General features: G+C 39.8%; 1 protein-coding gene across 2 annotated transcripts in view; it reads left to right on the top strand.

Annotated features, from left to right (window-relative positions):
- Positions 1-18,130: 18,130 nt before the first annotated feature.
- The window catches only part of SLC27A6 (solute carrier family 27 member 6), a 43,635-nt gene continuing 42,582 nt past the window's right edge, over positions 18,131-19,183 (top strand). For both annotated transcript variants that reach the window (XM_074812234.1, XM_074812235.1), the window contains exon 1: positions 18,131-18,920. In XM_074812234.1, the coding sequence (XP_074668335.1) occupies positions 18,407-18,920 (514 nt within the window). In that variant the 5' untranslated portion in view covers positions 18,131-18,406. The remainder of the gene's footprint in view (positions 18,921-19,183) is intronic.

The following is a 19,183-nucleotide window of genomic DNA, read 5'->3' on the forward strand; positions in this document are numbered from 1 at the left end:
ATTTTGAAAATGATATTACCTAAGAAACTTACTTTCATAAAAGATTTCCACCAGGGACTGTACAACAACCTTAAACAAATTACAACAGCTGAAACTCAGTGTTTAAACCAGAGTCAAACCACCATTATTCATATATATAGGAATTTTCAGTACAGAAAAGCTTTTAAATATGTAATTTATTAACCTGTGTCACAGAAGGATGTGAAACAATGGTGACCTATAGAATAAGAACACCATTAAAGAAATTGAGGGACTGAATATTTCATATGCAGACCTTAATATTTCTGTCAATAGGAAAAAATTTCCTATAAAAGACAAAAAATTCCTTAACACATTAATTATTTCAGCAATTATAGACAGCCCACTAATTTCCTCATTCAAAAACTGAAATCCTCTTAGCTACAAGGATACCAGGACTTTTATTTGCTGATAATGCTGCTTTTTTTTTAAGATCTGAAGAAAGTCAGTGATACTTGCGTGCTTTTGTCATGCTAGAAGCAGGAAGAAATCACCTCTGGAAAGAAGTTCAGAAGAAAACGTGTTTATATGAATGTGTTACAGCTGTATTTACACAGAAGCATACATATACACTACAAGTGATTTAAGTTTGTATAGCTTGATGCTGCCTTGTGTTAAGGTTATATATCAGTAAAAAGGATAGGAAGAGATATCTGCGGTTTGCATGCAAGCAAACTATTTGGCAGACAAAACTTTTGCCATTTTTTCAAGAAACTTTTGATATTTATACTTTTGATATTTATAGCTTGTTATTGTCACTGCTAATTTTTTCCAGTATAACACTTGAGTGCTGATCAGATTCCGCAATCTGTTCCATGCAGCAGTTGAATACATTTCCCACCATCAAGGCTCCTGCCCATGTCAGGGTCATGCACACAGATGCATTCTGTGGAGGCTGCAGGACTTATCTGGGCTGATGTGCAGCACCACAAATTCATCGTTCTGCCGTTCCTGTACATGATTTAACTTGCACAAGAACCATCCCTAGCTATGAATAAATCTGGGGTTTTTTGAGTTGAAAAGCAAAATATTGCCCGAGAGACCAACTTAAGAAGAGAATACATAAAGGAGGGAAGGCATTAAAAACAAAAAAACCCAACCCTCCCACTGCCTCTTTTGGAAGAAATAAAAATAGATGTTGCTTAATATCCAGCCACAAATCTTTGGAGTCTTGACAGCCAAGAAGCATAGGAACCTGGAAAGCTTATCTGTCCAGAAACCTGGGAAGTTTTTACCCTATGCAGATACTAGGCAGTGCAAAAGCTCCAAGCCTCAGGCAGGCAGCTAAACAAACTTCCAGAAAGCAGGCTGAGGTTATTAAAAGTTCAGGGGCTACTGAAGTGTTGCATGGCATTCTAATTCATGTTCTACATGCTGATTTTAAAGTATCCTAATGGTTTTACGTCCTATTGTTAGTTTTATCTGGCATTGCTAGTGTTCTTTTAAGCTTAAAAGCACTTGTTTGTTCTCTTTGGTAGGACTAGATTAACTATACAATTTCTACACGTCAAACAAATTTGACATAGTCCGACATTTTCTACAAATAGGGGTTTTAATTAAAAGAACACTTACAAAAATCAAATGAGAGAATTCCATAACTGTGGCATATTACACAAAATACCCTGCTATAAGTCAACAGCAACACAAATACAGATCATTTTACAAGCTTAAAAGAAAACATATATCTCATTAGCAGAAAAATATATTTATATTGAGAAGAAAAAACTAAAAGGTTCCTGTCATCTTGTGCAAAAAAATGTGTAACTGCTGTTGTGAAAGACACAAATAAGGCACATTTTACCACATGCATCACGATTAAACTTTGACTGTCAATAGCAAAGGAAAGTCACAGCTGCTGAAAATATGCTAATATCCTTCACAACAGCAGAGAGGAATAGTGGTGAGCAAATTTCAGTTCAGGTATTCTGAGTTGTTGATGAGTCCTCATGCAATAAAGCAACATGAAGACCAGAGTTTGCTACCTAAACATACTGAAATTGGACAAAAGAGAGAAATAAAAGTTCTAGGCTGAGGGATCATCTTTCCTTAATTGCAGGAAAGATAAGATAATCCCAAATGGACATAAAGAAAAATCTTTCAAGTAAAGTGTTTGATACTGCTTTATTTTACTATGACTTCTATTCAAGAATCATATTTATACTATCTTCAGAGGTCCTACAGGTACACCAAAATTCTGAGAGGCCTCAGGTCAAGAAGAAGGGAAGGTGCTTACAAAAAAGACTAAGTGTGAGTTTTAGACTGTTCCATGTTTCTTGGAATCTGGACTCAAATAATGTATTTCTCAAAAATTAAAAAACGTTACAATATTTTAAATGTCATAGTGTGTTTACTATTGGAAAATGCTTGCTTTAGCATTTGCTTTAACTTGCAAGTGTTTGCTTGCATTTTATCAAATTCAATATAACTCACCAAAGATTTCTTCTGAAAGCCTTGAAGGAATGTATCTGAATTAAACAATGTTGTCATGCTGTACTGTAAATAACTACGTTTACAGTAGTCTTTAAACTAGATCACCCTGGAATTTGGAGCAATGAGTGAAGCAAAGTGTCTATAAAGTAATTTGTAGCCTTTTTAATAACAGGAATCTGGTAACAACATAGCTCCCTCTACTTTTTACTACACAGGTATATCAACATATGAATTATCTTTCACATAGGAATTACAAAATTTGCCCAAAACAGTGACTTTCTGAAAGCAACACTGGTGCCAAGTTAAGAAATTCTTCCAAAATAACTAAATTAATTTCAGTTTTCATCTTGACCATACCACAATAACAATTGCCGTATGAAGTTATGGGCCCATTTAATAACAGATACTGGTACTGTCTTTTATATTGCCTGCATCTTAGAGCTCATTCATTCCTGCATATGGTGACAGTTGTACCTCTTGAAGTAAAAGTCACCGAAGAAATCTACATTATGTTCTAACATAATCTCCAGTGTAGGCTGCTTCTTCCTCTAAAACATGTAATATGCTACAATCCACAACTGAACTTTAAATAAATGCAATCACAAGAATTAGCAGTCCAAAACTCCTCCCATTAAAAAAAAAAAAATCCCTGTTATTTACTTGTATGAATTAGATGATATAAAATTTTCACCTATTCTCACTCCACACGTATGCTTATTTTTTTACAACTTTTTTCTTTCTGTTAAATGGACTGCCTGTAAATACTATCAATACGTATGCATTTTATGTGAATTATAATATAGAGAATCCTTACCCAAAATTCTCTGTACTTTTACTTCAGGATGTAAAGAAAAAGAAAGTGAAAGGACTGATCTACTTACTTCAATAAGAAAATCAGGGAAATAAGAAAATAATAATTAGGAAAAATGTCAATATCAATAGATTAGGACTCTCAGACACCTTCCCCCCCAAAATGAGAAGTATATGGTATTGAGAAGGACACAGGAAAAATGAACAGGTAGATAATCTTAACACAAGAACCACTTCCATTGTAAAAAACCCTAAATATTCTATAGTATGCCTTGAGATCTGGGCCTTTTTTTTTTTTTTTTTTTTTTTTTTTTTCCAGAAAGAAGAGCAACAACAATATGGCAAACGTATTAAGAACTTTCAGAGACAGGAGATACTTATGCAGCCTTACAGTGGGGTTTGTGAGAGAGCTGGAAGGGATGATGATATGTGGGATATTCCGCTTCTGAATGTTAGAGACAGTAAACAGACATTTGGCGTCTCCCTGCTGAGAGGAGGAATGGAAAAAGGTACTGTGTAGCAATAGGTCTTTCTATTAATTATTTTCTGCCAGTCCTGTCAAATGACTGTTCTACACATAGAGCAGTATTTAGCAACTGTGACTGCCAATACTTTTTAAAAATTGGTATGTTCTGTGTTGAAAACCAGTTTGAAAGTAACAGAAATCTTGATTGTGGAATCCTTAATAGATAAGTCTATTAAATGGTTGTTCTTAGATTATATTTAGCGATATCTCTCATAATTTTTTTGATCTGGTTTTGAAACTTCAAGGAGATGATTCCTGAATTTTTATTAAAAATCAACTATGGCAGCCTTTCTTAAAATACTTCACTAACTAGTAATTTCTGAAGATGGCATTTGCAAAGCATGGAAAATTAAGTAATTTTGTTATTAAATAAACACAAATGAATATGGAGTAACCAAACCATGAGTACACTTAACACGCATTCAGAAAAGGATTTTTAGCAACTTCCAGATGGAACCCTTATCACTTTCCAAGGGAAGACCCCAAATGAATAATAAGGCTCTAAAATCCTTCGAAAAACTGAAATGAAGACTGTGTTTCTGAAATACACAGGCATAGCAAAGACTACTGAGATTTAACTTCAGAAAAACAGTACTGAAAGTTGGAATAACTATCAGGTCTCATGACACCTGAGTACAGCATGTTGCTTCTCTCCTTACCACCACTGCACTTCCTCAACCTCTGACAATGCAAAGAGCATATACCCAACCTTTGGAAGGCAATGTAGTACTGTGGGGCAAGGGACAGGATAAGTAGTGCAGCATGTCATTGGTCCCTCTATCTTTCCTACAGCCCCTTTCCCCACGTCCGTCTTCATCCTTTCTTGCCTCCATTGTGTGATGGTTTAGCCCCTGACGGGGTCTGAGACCACGCGGCCGCTGCCCCTCCCCCACAAAGGGATTGAAGTACAAAGCCCTGAGACTGAGATAAGGAGAGGTTTAATACAACAGTGCAACAGCAACACAACAAACAACAACAATAACAATAACAGTAATAGTGATAACGATGAACAGAGCAAAACAGCTACCAATACAGCAGTAAGAGGACCGGTTGTACAAAACCACACGCTCCGCGCTCTCGCGACAGGATGTGACGTCCTCATGGTATCTGAATAACCCGGCTAGAGCTCCCCCACCACTGCTGGGGAAACTTAACCCTATCCTGGCTAAACCAGGACACATTGTCAGAAGAAGTCTAAGGCAAAAAAACCCAACCCTTGCTGTCTACTGGGGTGAGAGATCTTCACTAAGCTACTTAAAGAAGAGAGTGCATGAGAGAAGTGACATTGCCATGTCTGAGCCTGTGCTGTCTAGGCAGACTGCTGCAGTCACTGTGATCACAAATGTGAAACTCTTCTGCAGTCTGTGTTTTTGATTCCTCCAGGCAGGCAGTTCTCTGCTTTGCTTATTCCACAAGCTAATCAGACACAAACTTTCCTGCCTTGGCATTCTGTAGCAATTGAAAAGCAACTCTTAAGCTCACTTCCCCATGCTGTTATTTTTCAGCTATCATGGTTTACAGACAGATGGAAACATAGGAAGACATACTAACCACAAATTACTCTGGTCAGACCAGGTTGGCTGGTCATCTTTGCTCTTTTGTGGTCAGTTGACCTTCAGAAAGCTTCCAGAATTCCTTTCGTTTTCAGTCGTAAGTGGATCTGACTACTTCATGTTAAAGGAATTTTCAGTGCTTTCAACACAGTGGCACCTGAGTGGACACTATGCTAGCTGAGAAAATACAAAATGGGATTACCTCAGCATGTATTAGTAATTCACTGACCACTGACACTCATGCTGTAAGAGGATTGTTAACACTGTTGAGACACGACTATGAAGCTGTGATTAGCCAATAGGCCACTTATTAAGTGGTTAATGGACTAGTGTACAATACAGGTTACTAATGTTCATAAATCATTTAAAAAAAAAATTGGCCACTGCACATAGACATATCCTTGAAAATTACTTTTTCAACACCCTAGCATGTAGGTTACATTTTGTAACAAGATCATTTATATAAATATAAAATGTTATTAAAGTGCAGCCATCTGAAGTTTTGGCAAGAAACTCCCTTTCAGAAACAAGAGCATCATTATTTGCTCACGTAACACTGATTTTTGTAAGTGTCTATACTTGCCTTGTTGTTACCACTTTCTTTTTTCTTTTATTACCAGGCTGGCATTTGAAGATACCTATATATTTACCTCCTCATTTTTAAGATAGCCACTTAATAACATAGACACACCCCAGGCATTTAGAAACGAAAAAAATGACTACTTTGTCTGAAATGTTCAAGGCTTACAGCTTAGAAACACCATAAAATGACACATACAAAAAGTATTTTCTGTGCATGTAGTACTGACTATATCAAATAAATGCAAAGTTAATGACTTTAAAATACCTGACTGTGTCACCTTATTTGTTCCTTATTAACTTCACAAGGTTTATCAATCAAGGTGGTTGAATACGACAGATCTCACCTATATTTCATATGACAAGTTACCTGAATGAACAGAAAGGATTTTTTTTTTCAGAAACACTTTTCAGAAAACTGCTAAAGACATGAAGCTCCAGCTAGAGTCAGAGGGCATTGCAACTTCTTAGAAATTGTGAGAATCAAGTCCCAGGGAGCGTCACAATGGACAAGGGTCGCTAATTGGTCTTATGGCCCTGACCAACAGTGACCTGGAATCTCCACCCAAAGGCCCCAAGAGCTCTATTTAAGCTCAGGCCTGGGCAGCCACTCCTACCTGAACTATACTGTCCTGTCTTGTCAATGGACCTTGCTGTATCCTTGTCTCTATTCCTACTTCCCTGTCTTCATCTTCTGTCTGGACTCACTGAGTGGACCTGATTCACCCCTGTGCCTTGCCTGGAACTGCTGACAGCCCCTATGTTAGAGTACCCTACCCCCTGGTGTGTTCAGGTGTAGCAGGACAGCCCTCTGATCAGGGAGGGTACTACTGCCTGTGTTGTGTGCATCCTCAGCATGTTTTTTTCCCTAGATTGTTGAGTAGCCCTGCTCTTGCTGCTTGGTGACACTGATTATGTGAAATGGAGCCACAGTAATATGAAGTGAGAGTTTTCAGTCATCTCCCAGAGTAAGCTGCCTTGTGAAGGGGTAAAGGAGAATACCAGGAAAAAAGTGGAGCACAAAGAGCATGTCAAACATTGCTTTAAGCAAGCCTGAAATTCATGTGTGCCAGAAATTATTATTAGCTGTAAAAAACCACACCAGTTCAATACAGGAAACTTAATACAAGAACAATTTGCTTTACATTCGCATTTACCAGAATCTAAGTAGAAGATGCCTGAGGAATGAGTCTCTTGCACCGCAAAATGACTGTGGTTTCAAGATTCAGAAGAAATGGCCCAAACATGTGCAGAGAAGGACAAGAACCTGTAACTCATGAGCACCTAAAATTATTTCTCCCTCACCCATTTGACGTGCGGAAACAAACACTACAACTCCTGAAGAGTTATAAAGCAGGTATGTTTATTCCGGCACTGGGGTGCAAGGGGATTGCTCCTCAAAGCTTGCACACCCACAGCACATTTTACCAGAATTTTATACAGTGTATATATACATATTCATAGGGTTACACAATACAAACATACATATGCATAAGTAAGGTGGAGTTAGTTCAAAAGGCTTATGTCAGTTCTAAAATGTTTATGTCATCTTTGCGCCTGTGTATTGCCTCCTGGTGGTCGTCTTTGAGGGTTTTCCAGAAGAAGGCTCACAGTCTTCCTCACCATGTACTTTTCACCCCGTTCCTCAGAGCATGCACAGATTGTCCTAAATCATTTCTTGAACTGCAAGAGTGGTCCTAACTGGTTTACTCCCTCTTATCTTATCTAAAAGCATAAGCACACTAGTTTCTACTGCCCATATATGGCTGTTAGGTGTTGGAAGTGTGGGAAAAGCAAAACAATGAAAAATCTGCAAAACACACATTTCCTTGACACATGGTGCCCAGAACAAACACAGGATGGGATGAAGATCCAGTGATTTGTGTTTGCTGTGGCACCAAGGAGGAATGTGAAGTGAGGTGGAGGCCGCGTGATCCCATTCTTTCACTTATCTCCTCTCAAGGACTGTTTTGTAGTAGTCTGACACCTTGTCTCTCATCCTTCCTCTTCTCCCACAAAAAACAGCGCACCCCTCAAATCAAGGAAAGTGCTGTGATGTTATTCAAGAGATAATGGTTTGACCACAGTCCCACCCACTCACACATACAAACTATGATAAATACTACCCTGAGTTTGTATCTAACTCAGAGGGACGATAATCCGACACCAAATCGGAGGGACAGATTGGCGGGTTTGTGCTTCTCACCCACCCCTCCCCCACCCCCACCCCGGAAGGGATGCCTTTTGGTAAGATTTGAGCCCTTGGCTATGCCAAGTGATTACCCGGGAGTTAAGTGTGTGTATGATGGCAATCGTTTTCCTTTCTGTGTGTAGTGCTATACAGCCAACCTGCAGTCTGTGCATTTATCGTAGGCAATCTTAAAGAATCTGTAAATGTTGCATAAAAAATAAACTGTACTATTCCTGAATCTGACTGCTTTTCTTGAATGCAACCGGACCTACAGCATACAGGCTGTTTGTGCATCCGGTGTCAGGCCTATAGGCATGGCCCCAATTGACATACCTATTAAGAGATAAGTCCAGCAGCCCCTAGCCCCTCTAATCTCTGAGGACTGGATAGAACACAAGGGGATTCATCTCTTACCAAATTTAGCCTCACCTTAAACGCAACAATGGCTATCTGTACTCTGCAAGGACTCAACTGGTTAGAACGCATCTACTTCACAAGGACATGTCTCCTAACTGCTTAATCCTTGACGAACACAGTAGTCCTTGGTAAATTTCAAAAGAACAATCAAGGAAAGCAGGATTATTAAGCAATATTCAGAAATCATTATAAGCTGCTATAAGTAAATAAGTTGCAAAGCAAGTGGTCAGTTCCCTGTATCACATTGTAAATTGATTCTTGGGATTTCAAGAGAGTTGTTTCTCTCCCTCATTTCCATGTAACAGAAAAACTCATGGGAGGAGAAAACTAAGAAAATGAGCAAAGGTCATTTTTGCTACTGAATTTAAAGAAATTGGTGGTTTAGCATACAACTCAGTTATATCAGATGACAAAGTATTTCTGAAGGTGGTGTTCCATATAGAAGACAATTTTTTGAAACACAGGGACAGTGGGAGTACAAGTACAAGTACACGGAAGTACTGCTAACAAGAAGAGGCCACAGTAACGAACTGTTATATCAGCTAACATTGATAATACTATCTTCAGAGTCATCAGGTAAAATTTCTAATGCAATCAAAGTACAAAATAATGAAAGCACAAATAAGGGACAGATGTTCTCTGACATACCGTTTAACTCTGTGATGGAAACGTGAAAGTTCAAAAAACAGAGGCAAGTTGAAAACTATCTTAGGCATGCCTGAAGACACAGAAGGCAAACACCCTGTTCTAATCCTTTGAAGGATGATTCCAGCAGCCTTTTCACCTAGAAATTAAACCGGGTAATAAAAAAACTGAATAATTCCAACTGGTAGCTATTAAAAACATCCTGATTAGAAAGATTTCTTTTTAATTTTCTTTTAAATTAACTTTGGTTACATATCCACAAAGCAGAAGCAAACAGAATGGAAATGCTAGGCATCTAGCTCAGAGATGATTTCTTAGAGCCAGTTTGTCGTATTTACTCATTGTTGCAGTTTTGCTTAAGATCTTCATGCCTCAGATGTGCTCTGTGCTGTTTTGACACAGGCCAACATGCCAGAAAATTTCCCTGGTGATCACTGGAAGACTTGTCATCCTATTCCAAGCCAAGATAAGATTATATAGAAAAATGTTTTTAATATTTGACATCTCTTAGAAAACGAATCGGGATACTATGCTCTGCATTAGTAGTCTGGAACAACAATTACAAGAAATACCAAAACTTAAGGCGTGGAATGCCTGTATGTTAGGTACTTTCAAATCACCCATGACTTAAGTTAAACTACTGATCAATAAAATACTTATTTAAAAGATGTGAAAGCGATGGTACTTTATACTAACAAGTCATTTGTTTCCTCCATTCAGTTCACATCCTGGCTGGGTTTTCCTCATGCTTTGAAGACTTCGTCTTCTTGCATACCTTACACCTGAGCCTGCACCAGAATATCCTTTCTGAAGGATCTATATTCAGATTCAAATCTTCATCTGACTCTGATTTAAGAGCTGCTTTTGATCTTTCTCTACAAATAATTAGCTATCCTCAAGAGTCAAGTAAGGCCAGTGCCATTTCCTATACTTGATTAGCAAGGCAGGAGCTGTGTAAGAAGTAAAATTAAAAACACTGGCTTGAGTCTACCAGAGTAAAATGTGAAAAAGTGAAAGTTTTCCATATCATTATTATATTTCATTGCAAATGTATAAACTGGCAACGAAATAAATTTAAAAAAAAAGAAAAAGTGGGGTTTACATTTGCAGATTGCTATCAGTTCTTAATTCAGATCACTTCTGGGTGACAGTGAGACTGAACCCCAACTTTACCTTTGCAGGATTCAAAAAACTCACTGTTGTAAGCTTATTCCATCAACAAAGTTGTTCAAGGATTGAGAAAAACTTAATATTTTAGTATGCTTCTCTGGGAGGTTATGGCTAAATTTTACTAGAGTACTAATACATTGGCATAATATATAGGCGAATGGCTCCTAGTATGAACACAGTTTCATGAATTCAGGCAAAATTACAGATTTACCCATGGAGCTTATTCAAAGCAAATTAACAGACAATAATAAAGTGCCTTTTTTGCATGATCTACTACATGAATAGTAAAGCTTTCTGTTAATAAAATTACATTGAACAGAGATTATATTTCTCTACATCCTTGAAAGGTTGACACAAGTCTGTAGTGTTGACATGCTGTAATAAATGACTTGAGACAAGACACTTTATGTAATGTAAGCATTTTAAATGAATGTCCTCACAGAACTACAGAATAAAGAAGCATTCCAAAATATTATAAAAATGATTTTTCGTTTCCTATGGATTTGAGTCCTAAATGCTTTCCAGTGATCAAAAACTTCCATAATGTCCTGCCTCTCTCACCACAACAAATTTAGTCTTTACCTCCTCAGGTCCCTGCAATAACTCTAGTATGTATGACTACACTACTCATTCCCCAAATCCCCCCTGTGACATTATTAATCAAGAGTTAGCTTTGTGTGGCTCTTCCGGTGCTGACTTGCTGACTGGCCACTCAGCCATCCATTCCTGGTTTGCTTATTACTTGTCTAGTTTTAGATTTAAGATTTTAGACTTTGCTAGACATAAATTTCACAGATAAACTGTGGAAATTAATAGACACAATTATTTAGATATAATTATTTTACTTTAAGGGGGATGTAGTTGAATAGTGAGATACAAAGAGCTGGGAACTGCATTTTTAAGGTATGTTTAATTTATAGAGATTTTCTAGATTATATGTTTCTGTTTTTTAAAATATAGAAAGGGATTCAGCACATACTAAGGAATAATTCAATAGTGGGGGACAATCTGCAAGATAATCTTCAGACTGTGAAGCTGTTTTCTTCCTTTTCCATATTACAGCATTCTGACAATCTGAAAAGCTAGCTGTCTATTTTTAGGTCATAGACACTATTTTCTTCTAGGAATTTCTATTTCACCTTTTTCTGCTGTAAAATTCAAAACTTCTATTCCAGAAGAAAAGTCACTACTTTAAAATTGCTTTAATAAAAAATGGAAATAAATAGCTGACACTTCAAAATTTTTGCTATTATTTTGCCTGGGGAAAAAAAAAACTTCATACATATAAAATACCTTATTTAAAACAACTTCCCCCCCCTGCCCCTGAACTTGAAGTATCTCACCTTGTTGATGCTTATGGTACTAAAATAGCACAAGCTAATTCCTTTATGCATATTACAAATATACATGCAGCACTATATCGTGTATCTGGATATTAAAAGGCATAATGTATCAAAATGATAATATCAAAACTAATTGTTTTTACACTACAGAAGCATTTTGGTAATTTGTGTATATTTTCTTTCTACACTGAGGTGTTTCAGGGAAATGTTTATCTAATCACATTTTTCAAAAAGAAATTTTTCTTCCATCTGAGTTGCATCAGAATAAAATTAAACTCCTTTAGATTTCATTATTGGGTCATACCATACTCTTGGGCATCAAAACGGTTTCTGTTGAAGGGAAATTGAGCAGAATAATTACAGCTTACTAAATAATTCAGGGCTCAGTGTTTTGTCTGTAGTATGAGTTTATGAGTTCTACATAGCATCAAGAGTAAAACAGATTCTAGCTCATGACAATATAACAAAAAGCCGATCAATGGGTAAATTTTTTGCAATATTTCTAGGGTTTATTTACTTAAAAATAAATATCACTACATTTAAAATATAAGCATTTTTGGAGGTTTTTTTTAGAGTTAAACTTTGGAATAGCCTTAATTAAGGTTTCTTCACGACATTAATTTACCACTGCAAGTATGTGTTGTGTTAGTAATTTTAATCTCATACAATTTTTTCCAGACAATTGCTTTATTCAGGGCACATGGCAGCTTGTATTTACTTAACAGTTCAGTGGTTTATGTCACACTCATTGACCCATGCATACAGAAAATTTCATCTTCACTGCTGATATTAACTAGTTAACATGAAATAAAATTATTTTCTTTGTGAGCCTTTCAAATAAATACAATGCTATTTCCTTTAAAGAATATTAATAAGTGTGTATACAGCTCCATTAGATAAAAAGCTGAAACTGTAGAGAGCAAAAATACTAAAGGTGAATTTAGCTCTCCTAAGTTTAGGTGCTAGATCAGCTACCTAAACTGAGAATATAAGTGCCACTTGGGATGCATGAGACTGGCAACTATGACTCAAAAGCTTCTGCATAGGCACATTTATTGTCAGGGAATCTAGAACAGCACTAAATCCCTAATCATGATTCAAGCCCAAGGTACAGACAATGCCTGCGTATAAAACCACATTCTTACACTGCTGTTACAGTTAAGTTGAGACCTTGTCAGGATAGACAAGCAAGCAATTCAACTCATCCCAAATTAGACATCAGCATTTGGTCAGACAAGTGACTCTGAATTCCCTTAGTCATACTCAGTCTTCTTTGGTGCAAGCTCCCATTATAACCAATGTAGATACCCATCTACTTCACAGATACCTATGAGCTGAATCCACCTTAGAAATATTAGTCAACTTTGTCTGATAATTTCTAAAGGTTCAATTTTCCATCATTCCATTTAGCAGAGCATACAAAGAATGACACCCCATGTCTTCACCTATAGTTGAATAACCACCAAATCAAGAGTCTAAGAGGGTCTTAAAGTCTACGGTTAGGCATATAGCTTGGCTAAATCACCCAGTTTGGGGAGGGTGTAAGTGATTAATCCGGTATCACACAGGAATTCTGGCACTGGCAGGGATCAGATCCAATTCCAGTATTGCTTCACCTAAATTCTGTGACTCTTTCACTGTCTACTGAAATTTCTTGCCTCAGCTTATCCATTTTTACAAGAAATAAGAAAATTACTGAAAAACAACTAATACACTATAGAAACTTCTCCTTTCCCTTGGGAAGGATGACAAGGAGTAAATTAATGTTAACTTTACAAAGAAACTTGGATAATGAGTAATGAATAATTGATACAATTTCTGTGCAAAATAGAGAGGAACAGGAACAATTCAGAGATCACATGGCCACAATTTTGCTTTGAAACTAAGTATTTCAGGGTATCAGAGTCTTTATATTAGAAACTTGCTCATCATTTCTGTTCTTTGGGATTAGCAGCACTGATAACATCTAAAGCAAAAAATTCTTCCTCTCTGTTCTCCTGACTAATGTGATTCATGATGTGCTAGTCATTAGTTACCTCAGTAAATGCAATCTCCTGCTCACTTGCCTGTCTGATTTTCAGCTCACAGCACAGTATATCTAAAACACATTTCTCACATTCACAGGCCATTCTGTCTTTATCTTCCTTTTGTTCTCTATCAATTACTTATCACCTATTGCTCTTCCTTTCACTCTCATCAGTATACCCAGAGCTTTTCATAGACCTCTGAGTATTTTTGTTCTCATTTCTTGTACATCTGCACTACACAGCAGAATGCCTCCCCTTCTGCTTTCCTTCTGCCTTCTTCAAAGTAAGCTTTGCAAAAAAAATCTTTCAACCTCCACCTTCTTTCAAATCAGCATGTAAGTATATGTCTTCTGTAAAACTCACAGTCTTTCCATTTATTAATTATTTATGCACATTTACGTAGCAGTTAACAACGCTGATCTCTAGTCAATCAAATAAGTGTACAGTGGTTATTTTACATTACTTTAAGCAGAAGTTATTGTAGCATTTAATTTACTTATTATTTATTTTTAAAAAATTTGAAACAGTGACCCATTAAGTCACCTTCATCTACGAAAAGCAAGCTAAAATTCTGTCTCCTCACCAAACATCTTCCTAGAAGAAGTGATGCTCACCAGCTGAAAAACTAAAGACTTCTGTCTTCCTGTAGGTGTACACCTATATAGGATACAACATAGACAGATACCTTCGTTGCACCTCACAGATAAGAAACTCTACCGTATCAATAAAATACTATGAGCCTACTGCCACTGTCACCTTTAAAGAGCCATGAAATCTATCTGTAATCTAGTTTTGCACTAATTAAATTTGCTTGAATTTATTTCCAATGGATGTCCAGACAGCACTCATATAACAAAGCTGTGTCTGTATATTCTTAATCTAATCAGCTTTCACTCTTAGTAGTAAAACAGAAAATAACAGTACTAGAGCCAGCTGGGAACACAACTCAACTCAAGTGTCTATTCTCCTCGATTCCTTCGGGGCAAAGCCAAATGAGTTAGCCTAGATTAAAAACTTTATGATAAAAATTAGTCAAAACCATGGAGTTTTGAGCTAAACTGACTGTCTCTGCAGTTGGAGCTGACAAAGACCACTCATAATTTAGCATAATTTGACTATGCAACAACTTAAAGGAGAGATGTCCCAGTAGTAAGGAGTATTCTTAGCAATCAAAAGCAGTGTAAGAAGCTGCTGCCTGCCACTTCTGAATGTGTTGCTGCCTCAGTCCACCTTTTTTCCCTGATCCTCTCATTCAATTCTCAGTGCATACAGGACCACAGGAAAGACAGTCCATATGGTTTCCAGGGTTTTAAGGGAAGAGCCAAAAACGTTTTTCAAATTACACAAAGAAATGAGCAAGAAGCTGAGCTTTGGCTTGAGTCAAATGGCCAGAATTAAATTTCCATTATTCCTTGTCTTCCTCAGTTTCAAGGGCAGAAAAAAATCAGAATAAACCAAACTTTTCCTGTCAGGATTACTGGGGCATTGGTACAAATCTAGTTTCAAAAGATCTGGTTGAATCAAGTCTTTTCTCTCAGCAATAAAGTATCGATTCTACAACTGCATGATGCAGAATATATGCCAAAAAGCCTGAGAAACAGATGATCTATTGTTTCTGTTATTACCCTTCCGTAGCCATTTTTTCAAACTCTGAGGAAGGCAGTGCGCACTGTGATTTAGAGTGATTTACAAATTTTTGAGTTTGTAGAACAGAAGTGTGTATCACATTTACTGTGGACGAAAAGTCTTCTTGTAATAACACGATAATTTGAGGAATGTATTTGCAGCATTTGAATTCCATCTCTTGAGTTCCTCATTGTTTTCCTGCCACCTATTGGGTAGCAGGAAAGCAATGGCATATGTGATATGCTGCAGCCTTGTTGTGCTGCGACCTTGTTGTCACCCTCCTCTGGTGAGAGGGCAGGTTTGTCCTTTAATGAGTCATTTGTGCTGTGGTTTCATCAGAGTGCAGGCCTCCTGGGTTTGCTGGAAACAATGCATTCCTCAATCTGATTGCCTGGAAGCTGTGTTCTTCATTATCAGTACAGATCATCCTTTCAGCTATTTTGTAGCTGTTGCTTCCTCACCCATAAACATTTCCATTCACACTTCATTGATACCAATTTTCTTGGTTTTGTCACAAGGCTCCAAAAGAGGTTAAGACGATCCTTAGACATAAAGAGGAAGGCTTAGGCAGAAGAGGGGAAGAAGCTGACAGGAGTTTCTTTCTGAGATGACATGGGTTAGCTAAGAAACCCACCAAAGTTAGACAAAACAAGCTTTGCAGGAAAAATGCCATGGTTCAAAATAAAAGTTTTGGTTCAAAAATAAAGTTTTGTAAGGAGGACTTGACAAATTTAGGCCATTTGCTTAATGTATGAAATGTTTAACTGTTACATGTATTTCCAACATTTAAATATTATAAATTGCTATATGCAAACTGCCTCTGCCCTAGAAAGAAAAGCTGTATAGGATGGTTTACAGGCTGAAAGAGTAACTGATACTCAGAGCAGGAGAGAAAAGAAGGGAAAAGAAAGGAAATAAAAAAGAAGAGACACTGTAGACTCATAGCAAAGGAGAATGACTTAGGGTTTAGCAGAATAGGAGACAGGCCAACAGGCTAGATTTAGGCTGATGAATGGGTTATCAGATAAGTGTTTTAGAGAAGCAAAGGTCTGTCAGGACTGTTACACTCTGAGTGTGGAAGTGCAAGCAGTGGCCAGAAGACCTGCAGAGCAGAAATGCTGAGACATTGTCTGGATGTAGTAAGGGAGAATTTTAGAAAGAACTAAGTGATGAGTTGCTTTTACTGTTCAGACTTCACTACTCTGTTCAGGGCTTCTACTAACACTTGTGCTAGACAGTCTCAAGAAGAAGGTCAGTGTATCTTTTCAGATATGGGATTCCCTCCACGCTATTCATAAAACTCAAGATGAGTCTGGAAGAAGTATTCTCTGGTATATAAATTTCTTCCTTGTCCAGAGAAGGAAAACATCCCTCACTGACTCCAAAGTGTACAAATGACACAGCAGGCTGGCTTGGTTTCTGAAGAAGAAAATGGAAACATGGGCTACACTGTCAGCTTTCAGAGCTCACAATTAAGATGCACCATTTTGGGGAGGAAAATTATTTGAATATCAAGTGCCAACTGGATGGATGAGAAGTACTTGAAGATACTGCAGCAACATTCTGGAGCACTAGCCCAGCACATGAGGCAAACAGTAGGACTGGGAGTGGAACATGACAAGAGGCTAGATTATTCTGGTGTGATATTAGCAACAGGCAGACAGAGGAGTTCATACTGTAAACTACCAGTTACTGTCTTATGACTTTAGAAAATTCAGAATTATTCAAAAGCACATTCATATCCTGTAAAAAATTGCATTTGTTATAGGCTACAGTTTTGAAATAAGTAAGTACTTTCTGATTTTTTGTCACGATGCACTAGTCAGAAATTCAAATTGTGGCCAACACAAGGGCAGAAAATGTGTCACTCTTAAATTGACCTCAGCTTCCCACAGTCCACATAACTCCAGACTCAGCTGCACTAAAATACTCAAACACCACGTTTGTGTCTGACTAAGGGCAGCGGCAGTGGATGCCTTTGGATGGCAGGGAGCCATTGGTGTGTTGAAGTGCTTGGGGTGACAGACCTCACCAGCAGCAGGAACAGCACCACGCCCAGGTGTGACCGCTTCTTGCCAGCAGTGTCCCTTCAGCACAAAGAAGATATTCGCACAGTGGCCTTGGCCCAGCCCCCAGTTTCCAGGTAGACTGAACTGGTCCTGAAGATATTTCCCGGATCCAGGCTAGTTGCAACGCTGGTCTTCGCTGTCTAAAACCGCTCCTGAGGCCGAGGTGGTGCGTGAGCACGGGCAGCGGGCTGGCCAGGGCCTCCGTGGTGACAGGGCTTGGACGCGGAGCCCTGCTCGAGGCCTCAGCGTGGAGCCGAGCGCCATGGACCAGCGGTGGTAACTGACTTCCCGGGGCCGAACTGCTCCAACCGCTACAGCAGCTCGGCGGGGAGCGCCTGCCCGCCCCGGCGCGTCCCACCGTCCTCCCAGGAATAGGAGCCCCGGCCCTCGTTCTGCCGCCGTCCGCCGCGGCGAGGGCTATCGCAGGGCGACGCTTCGTCCGCTCGGTCGCCGCTGTACCCAGGAGCCGCCTCCCGGGCTTCCCCCGCCGGGGTGGGGGGATGCCCCAGATCGCGCCTTATGCAACCGGCGCAGGGAGCAGCCGCCGCCGCCCCGCAGCAGCTCGGTGCTGTCCGGGAGTCCGGGGGGCGGGGTGGGGAGTGTCTCTCGCCTCAGCCGTGCGTGGTGAGGGCAGCAGCTCCCGCCCTGCCCGCCCGCGCCTCTCTCGACGGAGCTTGCCCTCCCGCAGATGCGGAGTCCGACGCAGCGCGGGGAGGCTGGGGCGGGCGGGCGGCTCCGGGCGGCAGCTGTGCCGGGGCTGAGGCGGGTGGCGGGACCGAGGTGTGCGGCGGGCGGCCGCTGTCAGCAGCTCGGCTCCCCCTGCCCTGCTGCTGCCTGACCGGGAGTTGGTGCGGGCTTCCCAGGGCGGCGGCGCACCTCTCTGGTGGAGGAGAGGGCAGGAGAAGCCTCAGCCCTTACCGGCTTTCTCTTCGGACTCCGCACCCGTCCTGGCTGCTCGCCACGTCCCGACCCCGCTGTGTCAGGCCGCCTGGCTGTAGGTAAATGAGTGGCTGGGACGACCTTTACCGAATCCCAATGCTGCCCTCCTGGGTGCCGGGCGCTGCCGCCGGGATTTTCTCCTTGCACCTCCTCCAGAAACTCCTCTTCCCCTACTTCTGGGATGACTTGAGATACCTGCTGAAAGTATTGATGTACGGGCTGAGAGTGGAGATGTACCGACTGCAAGGGAAGATTGTCACCGTCCTGGACAAGTTTGTGAAGCTGGCTGAGAAGCAGCCCCACAAGCCGTTCCTCATCTATGAAGGGAAAGTGCACACCTACCAGGACGTGGACAGAAGGAGTAACAGGATAGCGCAGGTCTTCCTGCGCCACGGGGCGCTGAAGAAGGGTGACACGGTGGCCTTGCTGATGGGCAACGAGCCAGACTTCATCCACGTGTGGTTCGGGCTGGCCAAGCTGGGCTGCGTGGTGGCTTTCCTCAACTTCAATGTCCGCTCCAGATCTCTCCTGCACTGTGTCAGTAGCTGTGAGCCCAAGATACTGGTGGTGGGAGCAGGTAGAGTATACGCCTGATTCGCACATCCAAAGATTTTAATGCCAAATCTCCAGCTCCTTTATTGAAAACCTGATTTTCAGATGTTCACAGAATGAAAGAAACCTTGGGCTAGAAGGGGCTTCAAGAAACCATAAAACTTAAGCCTCTCAGGCAGCATCAAGTACATCCATGCTTTGGGGACATCCATTTAACCTTTTCTTTAAAAATGTGCGTTGTAGGAAAGTTTGGAATATCTAGCATTTAATCGCTTCAGTAGTTGTTTA

This window comes from Strix aluco, chromosome Z (assembly GCF_031877795.1).
Source record: "Strix aluco isolate bStrAlu1 chromosome Z, bStrAlu1.hap1, whole genome shotgun sequence".
In the NCBI taxonomy this organism is placed as follows: Eukaryota; Metazoa; Chordata; class Aves; order Strigiformes; family Strigidae; genus Strix; species Strix aluco.